At 58.6% G+C, this 17,332-nt stretch overlaps 3 protein-coding genes across 10 annotated transcripts in view; 2 read left to right on the plus strand and 1 right to left on the minus strand.

Annotated features, from left to right (window-relative positions):
* Positions 1-3,939, plus strand: part of Slc38a10 (solute carrier family 38 member 10) — a 40,548-nt gene extending 36,609 nt beyond the window's left edge. For 3 of the 6 annotated variants that reach the window (XM_058585266.1, XM_058585264.1, XM_058585267.1), the window contains 3 exons: positions 34-57; positions 1,952-2,125; positions 2,319-3,939. In XM_058585266.1, coding sequence (XP_058441249.1) covers positions 34-57; positions 1,952-2,125; positions 2,319-3,424 — 1,304 coding nt within the window. In that variant the 3' untranslated portion in view covers positions 3,425-3,939. The remainder of the gene's footprint in view (positions 1-33; positions 58-1,951; positions 2,126-2,318) is intronic. The other 3 variants (XM_058585265.1, XM_046463194.2, XM_046463193.2) reach the window with 3 other exon arrangements.
* Positions 3,940-6,272: 2,333 nt separating this feature from the next.
* Positions 6,273-8,701, minus strand: Ndufaf8 (NADH:ubiquinone oxidoreductase complex assembly factor 8). The gene is made up of 3 exons (XM_046463197.2): positions 8,548-8,701; positions 8,327-8,437; positions 6,273-6,526 (listed from the first exon to the last, which is right to left on the minus strand). Exons 1-3 carry the CDS (start codon positions 8,629-8,631, stop codon positions 6,497-6,499), a joined length of 225 nt encoding a protein of 74 aa, XP_046319153.1. The 5' UTR covers positions 8,632-8,701; the 3' UTR covers positions 6,273-6,496.
* A 153-nt stretch (positions 8,702-8,854) lies between these two features.
* Tepsin (TEPSIN adaptor related protein complex 4 accessory protein) lies at positions 8,855-16,585 on the plus strand. Of its 3 annotated transcripts, none has more exons than XM_046463195.2 (13): positions 8,855-8,995; positions 10,186-10,258; positions 10,626-10,717; positions 10,870-10,963; positions 11,674-11,741; positions 11,969-12,047; positions 12,178-12,249; positions 13,226-13,414; positions 13,606-13,780; positions 13,939-14,052; positions 14,128-14,206; positions 14,329-14,463; positions 15,204-16,585. In XM_046463195.2, the coding sequence occupies exons 1-13, from the start codon at positions 8,948-8,950 to the stop codon at positions 15,684-15,686; spliced, it is 1,701 nt and encodes a 566-aa protein (XP_046319151.1). In that variant the 5' UTR covers positions 8,855-8,947; the 3' UTR covers positions 15,687-16,585. The 3 variants fall into 3 exon arrangements, with proteins under 3 accessions (XP_046319151.1, XP_058441251.1, XP_058441252.1); XM_058585268.1 differs by lacking the exon at positions 8,855-8,995 and adding an exon at positions 9,097-9,468; XM_058585269.1 differs by lacking the exons at positions 8,855-8,995; positions 12,178-12,249 and adding an exon at positions 9,097-9,468.
* The last annotated feature ends 747 nt before the right edge of the window (positions 16,586-17,332 follow it).

Genomic DNA, 17,332 nt, shown 5'->3' on the forward strand with positions numbered 1-17,332 from the left:
TTTCTTCCGTATGCCTCTCAACGGGACGAACAGCTGAAATTAAAAAGATAGTAGCAGGTAGGACCTGAAGGAGTGTGTTGGGATGCAGTGCGCTCGCGGAGGGCCTCGTGCGGGTGGCGTCGGCTGGGGAGCCCACCCAGCTGGGCCCAACACCCAGCGTTCTCAGAGACTCTCCTGCTGTGGCTGTGCTGTCCTCAGAGGACCACTGAAAGGCTTCTGTGAGAGGACGGCCCGCCCATTAGAGATGGGTGTGTCACACATTCCACACGGGGCTCCACATGTGGGCAGCCACAGCCCTCTGCCTGGTCCATTGGTTTTGGTGGGCTCTGGCTAGGTGGTCCTACCCCTCCAGTGTCTGACTTGTGTCCCGTGGGACTTCCTGCAGCATCAAGGCCCTCTTTCCTCCTTGCCCTGTCCCTCTCAGCAGAGTCCAGGGCTGGTCCTCCAGGCACGGGGCCGGGGGGGGGGGGGGGGGGGGCTGCACTCTTGGAACCCCACCCCAGCAGCAGGAGGGTGTCAGCAGACGTGGGACCTCATGTGACCATCATGACTTGAGACAGCCAGGGTGACGTGAGACCTATGGCTGAGGTGGCTGGTCTGTAACCCATGGGGACAGCTCCCTGAAGGGAGGTATGTGGGCGCCACTCTGTATTACATGGCCTTTCCCTCTGGGCAAGTGTCTGGGACTGGGCAGGGAGTAGGGGCTGCCTCTCGTCCTCAGCCTCGGCATCCTTGCCACTGGCCCACAGGAGATCAGGGCGAAGTTTAGGGCTGTGTCCGGGGAACCCTCAGTGCCCCTGGCAGGATGCTGCCCTGAACTGCTGCAGCCGGTCACCATGTCACTCTTGGGGAGGATGGCCTGCCGCCAGTCTGTGAGGCACACAGGGCCCTTGCTGGGCATTCTTCCGTCTAATGTGAGCCATTCCCCTGGCAGCCCTAACCCGTCATCTTTCAGAGATTCTCAGTTTTAGTACTTGTGAAAATTTCACAAGCCACAGGTGCCTGCTGCCCACAACTGACCCTGTGCTGAAGGGTTTGCAGAAAAAAGCCAGCTCCCTGCTGACCCCATGGGTGGTGGTTGCTGGTGATGCCTGGCTCTGCATACGAACAGGGCGCAGGTGCAAGTGGACATTTGGAGCCTCCCTCCCCTCCCGTCTGTGCTATCCCATGGCTGGCCACTTCCCTCCGTGGGTATGTGCTCCCCTACATGCCAGGGCTGCTGGGTGTCCAGGACAGCTGTGTGCTGGCCACTGGCCTATGCCTCACTGGGTCTGGCCCCCATGCTCTTCTTAAAGGAGAACTGTGTTTATTCTCACCTTGGAGGAAACTTTCTTAAAGTACCAATATTCTTTTTTTTTTTTTTTTTTAATATTTATTTTTTTAGTTTTCGGTAGACACAACATCTTTATTTTTTATTTGTATGTGGTGCTGAGGAGCGAACCCAGCGCCCCACGCATGGCAGGCAAGCGTACTACCGCTTGAGCCACATCCCCAGCCCCACCAATATCCTTTTAAAAAAACTAGCTTGTCACTTTTATTTTCTTAGGTGACTGGCTTAGAACAACAGTGTGAACAATGGGGAAACCACCCACCCCAGATAACTGCTGATCTTCTGGCACATTCCCAGACTTATTTGGTTTTTCTCTGGGCACATTTTTTTCAGCAAGTACCGGGCAGGGAGCTGGGCTCTGCAGTTGTCTGAACCACAGCAGTGGGGGGCTAACTGGTTGGATGGCCCTGGCCACCAGGGTGTGGCTGCGGGCGGGAGCTGGCACCCAGCTAGTGGTGGGCGGGTTTCTAGGCCTCCTTGGAACTCTCACTGGCGGAACCCTCACTGCACTCATGCGGCTGAGGTGAAGGCGGCGTGGCCCTCCGCTGCAGCCCTGGGCCTTGAGGTGCGTCATGCTGGCAGCCCAGCGTCCTGAGTGTGTGCTGTGTGTGTCCCCACCAGAAGCCGGCAGGGCAGAGATGCTGGACCACGCTGTCCTGCTGCAGGTGATCAAAGAGCAGCAGGTGCAGCAGAAGCGCCTGCTGGACCAGCAGGAGAAGCTGCTGGCCGTGATCGAGGAGCAGCACAAGGAGATCCACCAGCAGAGGCAGGAGGATGAGGACAAGTCCAGGCCTGGTAGGCTGGCCCTGGCAGGGGGAGGGCATTAGGCATCTGGGGCTGGACCTGAGGCTTGCTGGCCTGACGTCTAGAGGGCGAGTTTAATTTTGATTTGTAATTCTTAACTTCTCGAAGTCTGTTCTTTTTAGTCCTTGCATTAGCAGCTTGTATTCGTTTCTATGGCCCAAACTAACATCAGCTTTACTTGCAGAAGACATGCAGCCAGAGCCTGGAGTGGGTGTGCCCAAAGGTCAGGATAAGGAGGCCCGAGATGGGCCTGCTGGGAAGATGGAAAATGCCCCTCCACAGCCGTTGAAACCTGCACTTGGAGCTCCAGGGGATCGCCGAGCTCCACCCCGGGAACTGGGCCAGCACTCCCCAGAGAAACCCGAGGGGGCAGCGGGCAGAGACCTAGCTGGTCCTCCTGGTGGAGGATCTGACATAGAGCCGCAGGGAGCCCAGGCCAAGCCGAGAGAGGAACAGAAAGGTGCCGTGCCCGAGGTGGCCCAGGCTGTGAAAGAGCCTAAGGTGGCCCAAGACTTGGAACCAGCACTCAAGCCACACCCTGCCGGGGCCCCTGGGAGCCCAGAAGAGCATCTTGCTGGGGAGGTCTTCAGGCAAAGCCAGGACACCTTTGGCGGAGGTTCCCAAGAAAGGAAAAAAACTGGACAGGAAGCAGCAGCCACTGGGGCCAACACACAGAAGGAGGCTGACCGGCCCATGGTAGGGGCAGTTGTAGAGGCTGGGGACCCTCATATGAAGTCCAGGCAGTTGAGCCGAGACCTGGGACCTGCCGTGGACCCACCTGGCAGGCCAGCAGGAGTGGACCCTCAGCCCCAAGCCATGCTAGGTCAGAAGGAACCCCAGCCCATCTCTGAGGGGGGCCAAGGTGGTCACGTGGAGGCAAAAAAGGAGCCCCCTGGTGGGGACCATGTACCTGCTTCTCAAGAGCAGCCAAGAGCCGGGGAAGATACTGCCAACCAGGAGCCCAAGCAGAGGCCAGACCCTGCGCCTAGCCCCAGGATAGTTGCTCCTGGGGCTGAGAGGCCAGACAACCCCAAACCCAACCGAGACCTGAAGCTGCAAGCTGGCTCTGACCTTCGGAGGAGGCGACGGGATCTTGCCCCTCATCCAGAGGGGGAGCCAGCCCCAAAGGATGGGATCATCATCAGCTTTAACCCCCTCCCTGATGTCCAGGTGAACGATCTTCGCAGTGCCCTGGATACCCAGCTCCGCCAGGCAGCAGGGGGCGCACTGCAGGTGGTTCACAGCCGGCAAATTAAACAGTTGTCTGGGGCTCTGGAGGAGGCCAGCTAGTGTCTAGCCGCGTCCCTGGTGAGTGTGAGGTCACACTTGTTTCTTCCCAGGTATTTGTCTGAGCCCCTTAGCAAGCGCTGGGAAAGCCTGAAGGACCGCCTTGTCTGCGGCTTTGTCCCCTCCCTGGCATTCTCCCTGCTTTCTCAGGACCTCTAGGACTCTGCAGCTGTGGGCTCTGGCTGTCCTCAAGAGGAAGAGGGTCTCACCTGTGGCCTGCTGAGGCTCTGTGACTGGCACTGCTGTGCCTAGTCAAGCAGTGCTGGTCCCACTCTCGGTCTCCATGACACCTGCATTCTACCATGGTCTCTGTTCCTCCAGGGGCTCCTCCCTAAGCATGCTGAGGCCTCCCCACTGGCAGGCAAAGCCCTTGGTGTGAGAGACATGCGGGGTGAGCCTTGGCCAGCTGTAGGGTGTAGCTGCTCTGAGCTTCCTGTCAATCATCCACACACTTCATGGCCTGTTCTTTGAAATTAGTTGAGATTTTTTTAAAAATAAAAACACCACTGATGACTGAAGAGTCAAGTTGGCATTGAGTCACCTGAAGGAAAACCCAGTCAGGATTTGATTGGACTGGGGGTCCTGGGGGGAGGTACCCCACCACCAAACATCACAGGACCCGCATGCTCACAGTGCAAGTGCAGCCCCACGTGCATGCCCACAACCTTGCCAGCTGTGGAGTGGCACTGCCGCACCAGGTGCTATGCCTGCAGTGGGCTCGCAGCCCGGGGTGGGGCTGCCTCAGCCACCCTTCCTTTTCCACTCTTACCTGCTGGGGAATTAGGCGGGGAGCTGTGGGTTTAGTTCTGTGCCTTTAACACCCCTGGCCTGGGGGGGAGGCACTTGAGGAATGCAGGGACAAGGAGCCTGGCTTGTCTTTGGGTCACGGAAGCCTGGGGAGTAGGGCTGTGTGGTGCCGCCCTGCACCTGCTGAAGTCCTTAGATTTTACTGTGATCTTTTAACTTACGTCATTGGGCAGCCTGATGGCTAGAAAATGAATAGGAGTGGAGTTTCTGCAGGCCAGGCTGGGACTCCTGCTGAACGCTGCTCAAGAGGGGTATGAATCCCAGGTCACCTTCCACCTTTCGTTCCTCACAACTCCAGATCAGCTGTGGCGTGGTGAAGCAGCCTCTGGGTGACCCTGGGATCAAGCTCCACGGGTTAGGATTCTGGGGTGCGAGTTTTCTCTTGCCTTGACTTTCCTGAACATCTTAACTTCACCCAGTTTGCTTTTCCTTGCTGGACTCTCCCCACCTCCCAACGCCCTCCTTAGAGTCAGGGCCACCTACCCCAATAGATGGATGTCATGACTGGGCACGTCACAGCTGCCACTGCCCTCACCTGCCCCCTCAACACTTTCCTCCTGGCTGTCCATCTGCCCCTTCCAATCAGCAGCCCTCCACAGGTAAGGACAGGAACTTCTTCCCCAAGAAATTGCAGACCTCTGAACAGGGCTCTGACTCCTTGGCACCAACCCTGTCTGGGTCACATGACTACTGGGAGCAGCCAGTAGTTCTGGCCAGAACTCAGACTGGGTCATCAGTGAGCCACCCACCAAGTCAATTGCTGCCCTTGCCAGACAAGGGCCAGGTCCACCCCAGTGCAGACCACAGGGCAGTGGTGCCTACCTGAGGCTCCCTCCTAGAGCAGCGACAGTGCTGCCTAGTCAGTGCACAGCACCCTGAGCCAGGGCGGGAACCCAGAAGCATTGGCTTTGCAGAACTCCAGCTCTCCCTTGGGAACCAAGACTTCTGCCTGGGCATAACGTGAGCCTGCCACGAGAGCACCGAGGTGGTCCTCGAAGAGGGGCTTGGGTTACGAGTCACCCCCATGGCAGGAACACAGCTCTTGGGAGCTCAGGTGGTGCCTAGGTGTGCATGCTCCTACCTTGCCACCTGCCAGGAGGTGCAGCAAGAGGGCCCTCATAAGACACCATTGACACTGGACTTCCAGCCCCCAGAATGAGAAAGGGTTTTTATAAACCGCTCAGTCTCTGGTATTCTTTTATGGCAGCCACACAGAGCACACCTGAAACAGTACAAGCCTAGACAGGTCATGTGTGCAGCAGCAGACACCATTCCATCTGAGAAAGGAACACTTGAGAAGTTAGTGTTTCTGAGATGTGTGTTGCCCCGTCCCAACACCCCAGCAGCAGCGGAGAGTCATGCCAGCACAATGTCCCTCTCTCTGGACAAGACCCAGCCTCTCCAGAGCCTTGGCACAGTGGCCACTACACCCTCTTGGAAGGCACATCTTGAAGTGGGAGTTTCAGCACTTACAGCTTTGAAATAGGGTTTAGATGCAAGGCAGAGGCACAGACTTGAGTTCACAGGAGGCAGTGCCAAAGGGCCCCACCCTAGCTCTGCTCTGCCACAGGGCCCTGAGGGGGGTGCAAGCTGTGACAAGGATGGCGTGCCCTCTCTGCCCAGCAAGTGAACAGGATGGTCCCCCACAGTGCCCAGCAGGTGGTGCTCAGGCCTGTAGCTTCCCTGTGGCCTCAGGACCTTTTAGAAAGGTCCCCATGAGATGGGATGGGGAACTCAAGAAGGGTTGGAAAAGGCTTGTGCTCAAGAGCACCTTGGGCTCAGGTACTCGGCAGCTGCAGTCAGAGCAGCCTCCTTCCTAAGTCCAATCATCTGCAGAGTGGGTCCCCTTGTGCCACTGGACTATTATCTCTGGTGTGTCCTGGGCACTGGCTATCAGGTTCAGGGGCTTCCTCACTACTCAGGTTAAATGCATCTGGGGAGAAGGTTCTTAAGTGGGGACCTGGTGGCAGTGTTCCATGGCCCAGACCTGCCAGCTTCTTGGGGGAGGCCAGGCCCACAGGCCACTCACTCTGTACAATAAAGCTGAAGCTGCAGGATTTAATAGTTTTTGTTGCTGGCTTGACTACATCTTAACCTAACCCAGATCTTTACATATAATAAGTCCCTGCCCACCCAAGGTTCAACCTGTTGAGAAGAAACACGCTCCAACACCCAAGAACTTCGTTGCTCCCACCCCTTCTAGCCCCAAGAGTGTTCGCTGTGTGCCATCCAGTGGTGGTGGACGGAGGTCAGAGTGTAGGGTCCTTCCTAGGAACTTCCCTTCAAGGTTCTCTTGGCCTGAAAGATAAAAGCGTTTTGTCAGAGTGGCTTTTTTACAAACTAGATATGGCTCAAAATTAACAAACCCACCACAATAAATGCCATATTTTACCAAATACCTTATGGGTCCTGGGGGAGCTGGCTGGAGCTCACCCCAGGGCTGGGTGTCCAGTTCAGCTGTTCACAGTGACCCTGATGGCCAGCACAGACCTCACTTGCCTACCCCTGAGCACCACCTGCACCAGACCCCACCAGGCCCACACACATCTGGTCCCATACACACACACTCGGGCAATAGCAGTGGGAGACTATTCTCACTAGGTTCAGACAGGGTGAAGTCACTTGTCCAGGTCACAGGGCTCCAAGGATGCAGCAGGAATTTGAGCCCAATGACCTTTCCACCTCCTCATGTAGAACCCTGTAAAAGTGCCTTGGATCATGGGGAGGAGAGGCCCGAACCAGCTTATCGGCAGGTTTCCTCACTGTGAGAAACACCTGGGGGCCCCAGCCCAAGTGAGTGAGGGCACATGCAAGGACTGCTGTGGGGAGGCCTTTACCTGACCTTGGCAAAAGAGTGTGTGGGGGGGGTCACAGATGGCCAGACAACCTAAGGGTTAGCTCTTGACCAGCCACAGAGACCTACAAACAGCAGGAGCACGCCACTCTTCATCTAACAAAGAGCTGCCACAAGCTGCCTTTCCCCTCTGAAGGGCAGTGAGGCCGGGAAGCTGCCGAAAGGAACAAAGGGCAACTGCTGGTGAGTGACTGGCCTCTGGATGGGCAGCTAGTCAAGGGGCCACATGGTGGGGCTAAGCCATAAGAACTAAAAGAAGAGAGAGTTCCCTAAGCCTTCCAAAAAGGAGAACACGAACCAGATTCCTCGTCCACTGCCATTCTGCCTAGGGCAGTCCTGAAACATCAAGAAGTTGCTTGAGATTCACTGAATCCTGTGAGTCTTAGCCAGCTATGGTTTTTTTTGGCCCAATTCCCTGCATTAATAGCTTCCAGTAAACAAGTAATCACTGGCATCATGACTCACCTCAGACCCCAGACTGAATTAGGGGTACCTAAGGTATATGCAACCCCAGAATAATGATGGCACAAGACCCTTGTGGTTAAAGCCCTATTGGGCCCGGTGCAGTAGTACCTGTAATCCCAGTTGCTAAGGAGGCTGAGGCAGGAGGATTGTGAGTCTAAAGCCAGCCTCAGCAACTTAGCAAGGTCCTGTCTCTAAAATAAAAAATGCAAAAAAGGGATGGGGGCGTGGCGCAGGGATTAAGTGCCCTGGGTTCAATCCCCAGTACAAAAAATTAAAAATAAATAAACAACAAAAGCCCCATTGGCAGGTGACAGCTTCCCAGTCCTGTTCTGGAACATTCACCATGGCCCAGTCCTCCAGCCTCCACGAACCCCACTTTCACCAGGGCCTGGGTCTTTCCCCTTAAAGTATGTGGCTATTTGTACAGGACTTTTATTGCATAAAGACCCATGGCACGGACCAGAAGATGCTGAAGCCCAGAAACAGGAAGGACGCAGGTGCAGGGGTCAGAGACAGACGAAATCTCGGACCAAGAACCGACCAGGACTCCTTGTGGAATGGTCAGCGATGAAGGGGGCGCGGGGCAGCGGCCACTAGCGCGTGCTGCAAACAGGACGCGGAGCGCGGCGCTGGGGTCCCTTCGGGCAGGACGGCCCTGGGTGACATGCCAACGTGAGTTGGCGCGAGCGCCTTCCACCGGTCACCGCCGGTCCTCCCCGCGGCCTGAAGGAGAGAGCCCGACCCTGGGGCGGGTTGGGGCTGGGGTCGCGCCCACCTACCGCGGCGGCGAAGCAGCTCCGCAGGGCCTCGAACTCCCGCGCGCAGACGTCCTTGCTCAGGCGGCCGCCGGGGGCCGTGGAGGCCTGCACGCACCTGCCGTACGCCGCAGCCTGCAAGGGGAGGGCGCCGTCGGGGGCCTGACCGCGGCCATCGCCCCCCCCGCCACCGCCCGCGCGGCCCTTCTGGCCCCACAGGCACGGCCCCGCCCTCGGCTCCTTACCTCGGCCCCGCAGGCCGCCAAGCGCTCCGGGAAGGCGCGGAGGCGGCTCCGCACGCGCCCCCACACCGCTCCGTTTGCCGACATGAGCGGGTCTTCTGGGCACCTGAGGGCGCCGCCATCTTAAGCCCGCCCTCTTCCGGCGTCCAGCTGTAAATCGGTCGGCGCTTCCGGGCTTAGCTTGCCCACTCTTCCAGGTTGGAGGCCTAGAGCCCCTGCAGTTGGCTCTGGTCCTTGTCTGTCTGTGGTCTGGGACTGCGGGTTGGTTCAAACTCAAATTGCTCACGAAGCCGACCTTAGGGCCCGCCTCCCGCGAGCGATTGGCTAGCGGGGCCAGAGCCGCGCGGTGATTGGAGGACCCGGGCCTGGCGGAAGCGGGGCAGGCCGGGAGGTGACTTGGACCATGGCTGCCGCGCCGCCGCTGCGGGACCGTCTGAGCTTCCTGCACCGGGTGAGTGAGGCCGGCTCGCCCCGCCGACTCCGGGCGCCTGGGGACCTTCCTGGGACGACGGGAAAGGACTGTTGAGCAGCAGGAGAGAAGGGCCGAGCTCTCCCTGATCGCGGAGGATGAGGGGGCGGCGGGCGGGCGACCTCCCGCACCCGGAGGCCGCGGCGCTCCGGACGGCACCTTGCCTAGGGAGCCTCAGGTCCTGGAGATGTCGCGTGCGGGAGATGCAGACATCTCCAGGCGACGGAGGGGAAGCTAGAGGCTTGGGTAGTGGGTGTTCAGGAGCCTGTGACCAGCCATTGTCCGGAACGCTGCGTCGTCCTTTGACAGCCCAGAGCCCTAGAGCACCGGGTAGTCCGGGGACGCGCGCCTTGGGCTGCCAGAAGGGTCCGGTCTCCCGCGCAGAGCCTCGGACGGGACGCTTCTGTGCGAGCTCTCCTGTGTTCTCCTGTCGTCCTGCAGACCCCTCCCTCCAGGTCCCCTTCAGGGCGTGGTGGGCAAATAGCATGGTGTGGCCGTGTGTGTGTGTGTGTGTGTGTGTGTGTGTGTACACAAGCGCTTGCGCTCACGGCCTGTTGTAACACACGTTGCACGATTTTAAGTATAGTCCTGACACATGGCTGCCATTCAGGTCACTGGCACCAGACATGATTCCAGTGCTTATTATTTAAAATAACCCCCAACATATAAGTAAGTAAATAAATAAATTAATTAATTAAATGGCCCCCAACTTTTCCATTCTGGGCAGATACTGGATAACATGACAACATGTTAGTTTTCAACAGCATACTGGTATGATTACTGGTATGTCTGTTGATGTGTGAGCATAAAATCTAAAACTTCAGTTAGTTGTTCTCAGGAATCTGGAGAGTGAATGGTTCTGATTCTTTGAACCTATGCTCAGGAGAACTAGCAGCATTCACATTCTCTACGTAGAATGTTCTGGGCATTTTGCTCTTACTAGTCAATAAGCAGGAGTATTATTTAAAACCACCTCACATGTCAGTAAGAAGGTTGGGAGCTGGGCCTCGTCTTGACCCAAGAAGAGAACCATCATTCCTTTCTCTCCTCCCTGTGGCCTGGGGTTGGTTCTGGTCCCTCTTAGCTAGGTGAGGCCTATTTCTAACACCTCTGGTGACTGTGGGCCTACATGTGTAAGATGGCAATGTGTCACAGCTCTTGTTCCCTTTCAGCTCCCAATTCTCCTGAAGGGCACCTCGGATGATGATGTCCCGTGTCCAGGCTACCTGTTTGAAGAGATTGCTAGTATCCTTCCTCCATGTTCCTGGTGAGGGGGAGAGTGGATGGCAGGGGCCCTTTGTGGCTTTGAGGTTACTAGGGTTTCTGCTCTCCTGTGGGCATCCACAGCTCCTTCATCATAGGATCCAGGGATGGCAGGTCCAAGAACTGCTATACAGGAGACCCTGGAAGCCCAGCACTCCTGAAACCAGGGCCTACAGTCAGTGCCGCTAGGAAGCACGCCCTGAGAAGGCCATTGGCAACAGGAGGTTGGGTTTCTCTCCTCAGCCAATGCATCCTGATGCAATGTGTGTTACAACAGGCCGTGAGCGCGAGCGCTTGTACACACACACACAAACACACAGGTTCCTTCCCTAACCTGACCGCATTCCAGAAATCTCCCATGAGTCCCTGGGCAGCAGCCAGTGCCTACTGGAATACCTCCTGAACCGCCTGGACAGCAGCTCTGGCCACGTCAAGCTCAAGGTGAGTCCTTGTGTGGCAGCAGTCAGGCCCCAGTTCCCACTGTGGGTGTCAAGGCTGGAGGGGAAGACATGTAGCCAGGGTGTCGGGTAGCTGGGCTCTGCCCTGAGCATCCCATGCCAGAACTCTCAGCACTCTGTACCTGTGGACCCCAGGTGCTGAAGATCTTGCTCTACCTGTGCAGCCACGGTTCCTCCTCCTTCCTGCTGATCCTCAAACGCAACTCTGCCCTCATCCAGGAAGCCACAGGTACGTGGAGCCAGCACAGACTTGCTGGGGAAAGCCAGGGTGGGATGGCAGGGAGAAGGATTGTCAATTGATTGACTATTAAGGGGTGAAAAGGGGAATTTGTTTGCATTGGAGGTATTGGAGGTACGGGCTAAGGGTTCTCCACGGGCAGCTGTAAGCCCTCATGGGATGAGGTTGAGTAGATGAGGGGTGCTCTCATGCTCTGAGGCAGGAGAGCTTGGGGGTGACTGAGTCTGGTTTTCTAGGACCTCTGCTTTTTAGCAGAGGGAGCCTGGCACAGCCCAAAGCTGGGCGTGAGTGGGGCTGAACCAAGCAGGGCCTTTCAGGCCGTGATACAGACCTGGGTTGCACATCCAGTCCCTGCAAGGCCTCTTGTGTTGCGTCTGGCTGGAGGAGACTAGGCCTAAGGCAGCAGTGAGGGGTGAAGCAGGGACTTGGCAGGAGGGGAGGCATGGGTACCTGGGGAGACAGCAGCCACCACGGTGGTAGATAAGGGGCCACCGCTGTCGGGTAGGTGAGGAGGGTGCTGGGGATCTGCTTGGGTGTGGCCTGCGTAGGTCCTGAGGAGGGACTCCTTGCTGGCCATGCCGGTAGGGATGGGGCATCCGTAGCCCACAGCTTGGGAGGAATGGGCCTTAAGAGCCATACTCTACAGGTGGTCAGCAGTGCCCAGGCTCAGCCACCCCTTGTTGGCTTTCTCTGCCTTCTAGTTTTTGCAGGGCCCCCGGATCCTCTCCACGGGAACAGTTTGTACCAGAAGGTGCGGGCAGCTGCCCAGGTGAGCCCAGGATCAGGGTCACTCTGAACTTGTACCAGAGTACCCACAGGGTGTTTGCCGCTCTCCTGCCACATGGGACCCCAGGCTCTGCTCCTTGCTGCCAGCCTCCAGCCCCTGTGTCTAGCTGGGCAGCTCAGGGGAAGCATCTGAGATGGAGCAGAGCTGACAGGAATGGGGCCAGAGCAGCAGGCCCATGTGGACGCTGAGCGCCCTGCCTCCTCCTCCAGGACCTGGGCAGCACCTTGTTCTCTGACGCCACGTTGCCGCTGCCTCCCTCCCAGCCTCCCCGGGGCCTGGCTCCAGCAGGTACTAGACATGGAGATCACGTTCAGCCTGTCACTGGGTTTCTTCCTCTGGAGTATTCTGAGCTTGGTTGCTTGTGTGGTGGGGCTAAGGGTGGGGTTAGCTGGTCACTGACTCAAGAATCCTCCCATAGGCATGGGCTCCCAGTCCAGGCCTCAGGGCACCCTCCAGGGTTTTGGCTACAGCAAAGAGCAAGCCCAGGCAGGTAAGAGGGTGAGGCTCTGGGGCCCCTAGCATATTGGGGGAGCAGGGAATAGGAGGACAGTGGGAGCAGGCCCCTGGGCCTCCCCTGCTAACCCCAGCCCCACCTTTGTGGACCCTTTCCTGGCATGGTCCCCATTGGCATCTTTCTGCCCGGCCACGAGGAGAGCAGCAGGGCCGGGGCCACACTGGCTTTGTGGGCAGGGGAGAGAAGTCAGGCTGGGAGGGCAGGGTCTAGCCAGCAACAGCAGCAGGGGCTCAGTCCCCTGATGGGACTGAGGGCTGAGGCAGCGGCCAGCAAGGTGGAAACAGCTGTCCCCTGTGCGAGGGGTGCGGGGAGCAGTGTCTGCAGACGCCTGCGGGCCGGGATCTGTGAAGCCTGTGCTGCTGTCGGGCATCTCAGCTGGCCCCTGACGCTGGCATCTGCTGGGGTCCCGTAGTTTGGTGCTGGACTCTAACAGACCATCCTGGTTGCAGCTCTGGGGGTTCCTGCTGGTGCCTCATTTGGCTATGGCCTACACAGAGGCAGAGGAGAGGGTCTCCCTGCTGGCCCTGGGGACAGGGCGGGGCTGGCTGGAGCACCGAGCTGGGAGGAAAGGGCCTTGAAAGCCAGGTTCTGTGGGCTTTTCTGCTTTAGCCCAGGAAACAAAAGGGCAGCCCCTCCTGGCATCAGTCCTAGCACCCCTCAAGCAAAGGGCCCCAAACATTTTTGCTTCTTGGGACAAGCCCGTTGGATGCCCTTGCCCCAAGCTCCTGTAAGCTGAGGGTGTCCAGGACCATGGTCCTGGGAACTGCTGAAATGGAATATGCTGGAAGCTTCCAGGGAGCTGGGGTCCCACTAGGAACCTCTGCTCCTACCTGCAGCAGGTATCCTGTCTTCTTCAGCCCTGAGCAGGGAGCAGCCCTGGCCCCTCCGTGCTGGAGAATGTGGGGACCAGGGGGCAGACTGGGGCTCATATGGCTCCCTTCTGTGGGCCTAGGCTCTGCCAGCGAGGCCCTCTTCTCCACCATCCAGAAGGCTGCAGAGGTGGTGGCTAATGCCGTGCGCCCTGGAGCCCAGAAACCCCCACCCTGGGGAGACACCTACCAGCCTGCCGTGACCCCTGCAGTCAGCCATGGCCTGCCCACCCCTGGGAACCAGCTCCCTGGAGCCCTCCCAGGTGTCCGAGGTACTGAGGCAAGGACTCCTGCTCTCGGGTCAGGCTGCTCCTCCTGTGTGCTGGGGCCTGGGGCTTTGGGGGCGTGGAGGCAGGTGGCAGTGCTTCCTCACTTGGGGGAAGGGACAGATAGGAAGCAGAGCTGCCCCCCCACCACCTGGAACAAAGCCTCTGAGGGTCACAACTGCCATCTTTTCTTGCAGCCACCAGACACCAGCCTGGGCAGGCCGGAGGGGGCTGGGATGAGCTGGACAGCAGCCCCAGCTCCCAGAACTCCTCCCAGAACAGTGACCTGAGCAGGGCCTCAGACTTGGGCAGTAGGTCTGGTAGTGACAGCCAGTCAGGGGCCAGCCGGGAGCCAGGCGACCTGGCAGAAAGGTGAGCAGGATCAGCTAGGGGAGGGGACATGTAGCCTCCACTCCCACAGGGGTCTTCCCCAGGGCTCCTGCTGTCCAGGCCTCACCCCAGCTTAGGGAGGGGGAAGGGCCGTCCCCCTCCACCAGAGCTGGAACTGCCTGAGTACTTTCCCTCCCCAGGGCCGAGGCTGTGGCCGCCAGTGACTGCCAGCAAGAGCTAAGCCTGGTGAGGACCTTGGTGCAGGGGCCACGCACCTTCCTGAGCCGGGAGGAGGCCCAGCACTTCCTCAAAGAGTGAGTCGACGCCCGCCCCACCCCCCACCAGCCAGGCCTGCGTGGGGACACCCAGCCATCCCCTCCTGCCCACAGGTGCGGGCTGCTCAACTGTGAGGCCGTGCTGGAGCTGCTCCTCCACCGCCTGGACGGGGCTGGCGAGCACCAGCAGATGGTGAGAGGGGCTCTGGGGCCACGTGGGGCGGGGGCACCGGGGAGCCAGGGGGCGGTGTGCACAGGGCTCAGCCTTGGGGTTGGGTGTGCTGTTGGGTGCTGACCCTGCCTCCTGCCTCCCAGAGGGCCCTGAGTGCCATCGCCTCCCTCGGCTGTGCTGACCTCCTTCCCCTGGAGCACGTCCTCCTCCTCTCCCAGTCAAGGTTGCAGCAACTCAGCAGGGGAAGCCCTGGACCTGTGACCAGCAAGGCCACCAAGGTGGGCAGCAACTGGGGCCACTGGCAGTGTCCCTCTCCTGGACACATGCCCCACAAGGCCCTTCTTGGTGGGCAGTGCTGGCAGAGGAAATGGAACAGGGTCCTTGCTGTCCCCTGCGCCCTGTGCTGGCTGCACCATGTTTGGGGCACGGTCACGTCCCAGAACCCCAGCCCTCAGCCTCAGCGCCTGGCTCGCTCTTCCTCCTCCCTCCCTCCCTCCTCGCAGCCTCATGGCCAGGGGAGCCTCCTCCGACTCCAGTCCTGGTCTGCGTCCACTTCCCCAGTGTTCTGAGTGCTGCTGGCCCCTCCCAGCCAGGCCTGGCCCCTCCATCGTCCTGGTCCCCATTTTTTCCCATTCTGTGGCTGCTGGGAGTACAGCTGCTCGTCACCCAGCCTCATCTCCGTCTGCCAGTGCGGCCCGCTGATGGGCTCCAGTCACAGTGCTGAGTGAGCCTGGGCTGCACATTGGTGTGGGTGCATTTCATGTCCACCTGTTGGGGTGACCAGACATGCTGAAGAACTGGCTCTTCAGTTTCCCTAATGGTTCCCAGGAAGTTCTGAGGACAGGAATGTCTACCTGCATGGCAGTGACATAGGGAGGGCAGCGATGACGACAGGCTCCTGCCCAAGCTGGCCCTGCCTTCTAGGCAGTGTGCTAAGAAGGGCATGTGAGGAGGGACCAGCTGTCCCCCAGGACTCCTGGAGCTATGCAGGAACCTCCCACTTCCTCTCTTCCTCCAGATCCTGAGGCACCTGGAGGCCTCCTGTGGACAGCAGCCCCCTGCTCCCAGGTCCTGCACTGAGCCTGGCCCCGCAGCGACCCTTGCAGGCCCATCGGACTTGCTGACTGGCCTCTCGCCTCCCCCTGGGGGCCAGGCCTTCCTCCAGCCGCTGAGCTCCACCCCAGCCTTGCCTAGGAGCCCTGTGCCCTCCCCACCCCTGGACTCCTGTCCCCTCCCAATCCCTGGAGACACCAATGAGGCTGAAACTTCTCTGGCAGTGTCTAGAGAGCAGGGCCCAGACACCCCAAAAAGAGGCCCTAGTCGCTGTCGTGGCTCCTTGTTTGCTGGCATGGAGTTGGTGGCCTGCCCCCACCTGGGTGGCACCAGGGCTTCTATAGAGGCGCCCCACCCAGCCCAGCCTCCCCAGGCACGGGCCCAGAAGGCAATGGTTGCAGAGCCTGTGGGCTCCGAGCCCTCAGCTTTCCCGTTCTTAAATGTGTGACCAGGTGGACCTGGCATCTGGTTTCCTTGTTCTCAGCTGGTGGCTCCCAGGACCCTGTGGCCTCCTGCCCGTCAAGGCATGGTTCTCCTAGGGGTCTGCTGGCAGTTTCCTTGCACCTTTCTGGCCTCACCCTCACCCACTGGGGCCTTGGTGTGGACAGCCACTAATGGAGCCTGTGCGGCACCTCTACATGCCCCAGACCGGCCAGGACAGGGCGCACGTGCTGAAGAGCAGGTTTATCTGGTGCCCCCACCAGTCATCTGTGACGCCTGCCCTCCAGGCCAGTTCCCCAGCCATGCCCCTGCAGGATAGGACCCACACATGCCTTCTCAAGGGTCTGGGTGGCTGGGGGCCACCTGTCGTCTTGGGGTTTTGGCCAGTGCGTCTGCAAACTAATGCTTCCTGAAGGCTACTGGCCAGTCTCCAGGCAACCTGACCAGAGAAGAGTACCCCAGGGCTATCTCAGTCTTGTCCATCTGCCTCCTTGGCTGGATGCTGGCTACTTGGGCTTGAATTCCTGTAGTGGCAGACAGGGTTTCAGGTGCTGGCCTTGGGGTCCAGGAGCAGCCATGCCTTCAGAGTCGAGGGTTGGACTTGGGAGCAAGTTCTTACTTTGGTTCTTTCTTTGTTTTGGTCCCGACCTCAGATCCTTCTCAGAAAGGCCACAGTGGCCAGAGCCCACTGCCTTGTGGGGTTGGGTGCTGGTGAGGCTGGTGTGGTGCCCATGGGTGCAGCAGGCCTGGTTCCTGGGTGCCCTGCCCCGGCCTCGTGCTGCTCCCCTTGGCCCCAGCTGCCTCCTGCAGACTGCATGGGAGAGATGGAGTGCTCCTGCCCATCCCACGTGAGCTGCCAGAGTGCTGGGGTCTACACTCTGAATAAAAACACTACTGTTATATGCAGTTGGGCCACTTTTTCCCCCTTTCTTCTGCATGTGTACATTTTAATGAAGACACCATTAGTAAGAACACACTTTGAGGATTTCTTTTTTTTTTGGGGGGGGGTTATTAGGGATCAAACTCAGGGGTACTGAACCACATCCTCAGCCCTTATTTATATTTTATTTAAAGACGGTCTCCCTGAGTTGCTTAAGTTGCTGAGGCTGGCTTTGAACTCGCCATCCTCCTGCCTCAGCCTTCCGAGCTATTGGGATTACAGGTGTGCATTGTCCCGTCCCGCTCGCTCTGAGGATTTCTTAACGTAGGGCGGCTGTTAGTAACTGTTTGGCACAACTGCCAAGTGGCCCCATCCTTGCCACGAACCTTACTGTGTCCATTCACACCTCGATCCTGGTGGTGGTCACATCACTCTGCCTGCGATGAGAGATGTCAAGCAGAGGAGATGAGCACCAGCATCGATGAAGGGATCCCTGCTTCTGAACCAGAGACCTGCAGGCTTCAGGTGACCCCGTCAAGTCTCAGCTGGGATGGAACCCAGGGACTCACCTGCCAAGCAAGTGCTCTACCACAGAGCTGTGCCCCAGGTCCTTCTGCTGGATTTTTTAAGATATAGTGACAAACAGTGAAAATCAAAGGAATTAGAATAGCTGAGGTGATCTTGAATAAGAACACACCAGTAACTGATCTCAGCACAGCTGAGGCTGGTGTTGGCCACAAGGTAGATGCTGATCAATGGACCAGCACATGTAG

Source organism: Marmota monax, unplaced genomic scaffold (genome assembly GCF_021218885.2).
Source record: "Marmota monax isolate L192 unplaced genomic scaffold, Marmota_monax_Labrador192_F-V1.1 WCK01_AAM20220418_F8-fsc00220, whole genome shotgun sequence".
Lineage (NCBI taxonomy): Eukaryota > Metazoa > Chordata > Mammalia > Rodentia > Sciuridae > Marmota > Marmota monax.

Coding starts and splice junctions, on each gene's coding strand:
- Ndufaf8 (XM_046463197.2), bottom strand. CDS start 8,631: ATGTCGGCAAACGGAGCGGTGTGGGGGCGCGTGCGGAGCCGCCTCCGC. Junction 8,438..8,547: donor TGGCGGCCTGCGGGGCCGAG/GTAAGGAGCCGA, acceptor CTCCCCTTGCAG/GCTGCGGCGTACGGCAGGTG. Junction 6,527..8,326: donor GGAGCTGCTTCGCCGCCGCG/GTAGGTGGGCGC, acceptor TTTATCTTTCAG/GCCAAGAGAACCTTGAAGGG.
- Tepsin (XM_058585268.1), top strand. CDS start 9,112: ATGAGGGGGCGGCGGGCGGGCGACCTCCCGCACCCGGAGGCCGCGGCG. Junction 9,469..10,185: donor CTGCAGACCCCTCCCTCCAG/GTCCCCTTCAGG, acceptor GTTCCCTTTCAG/CTCCCAATTCTCCTGAAGGG. Junction 11,742..11,968: donor AGGTGCGGGCAGCTGCCCAG/GTGAGCCCAGGA, acceptor CTCCTCCTCCAG/GACCTGGGCAGCACCTTGTT.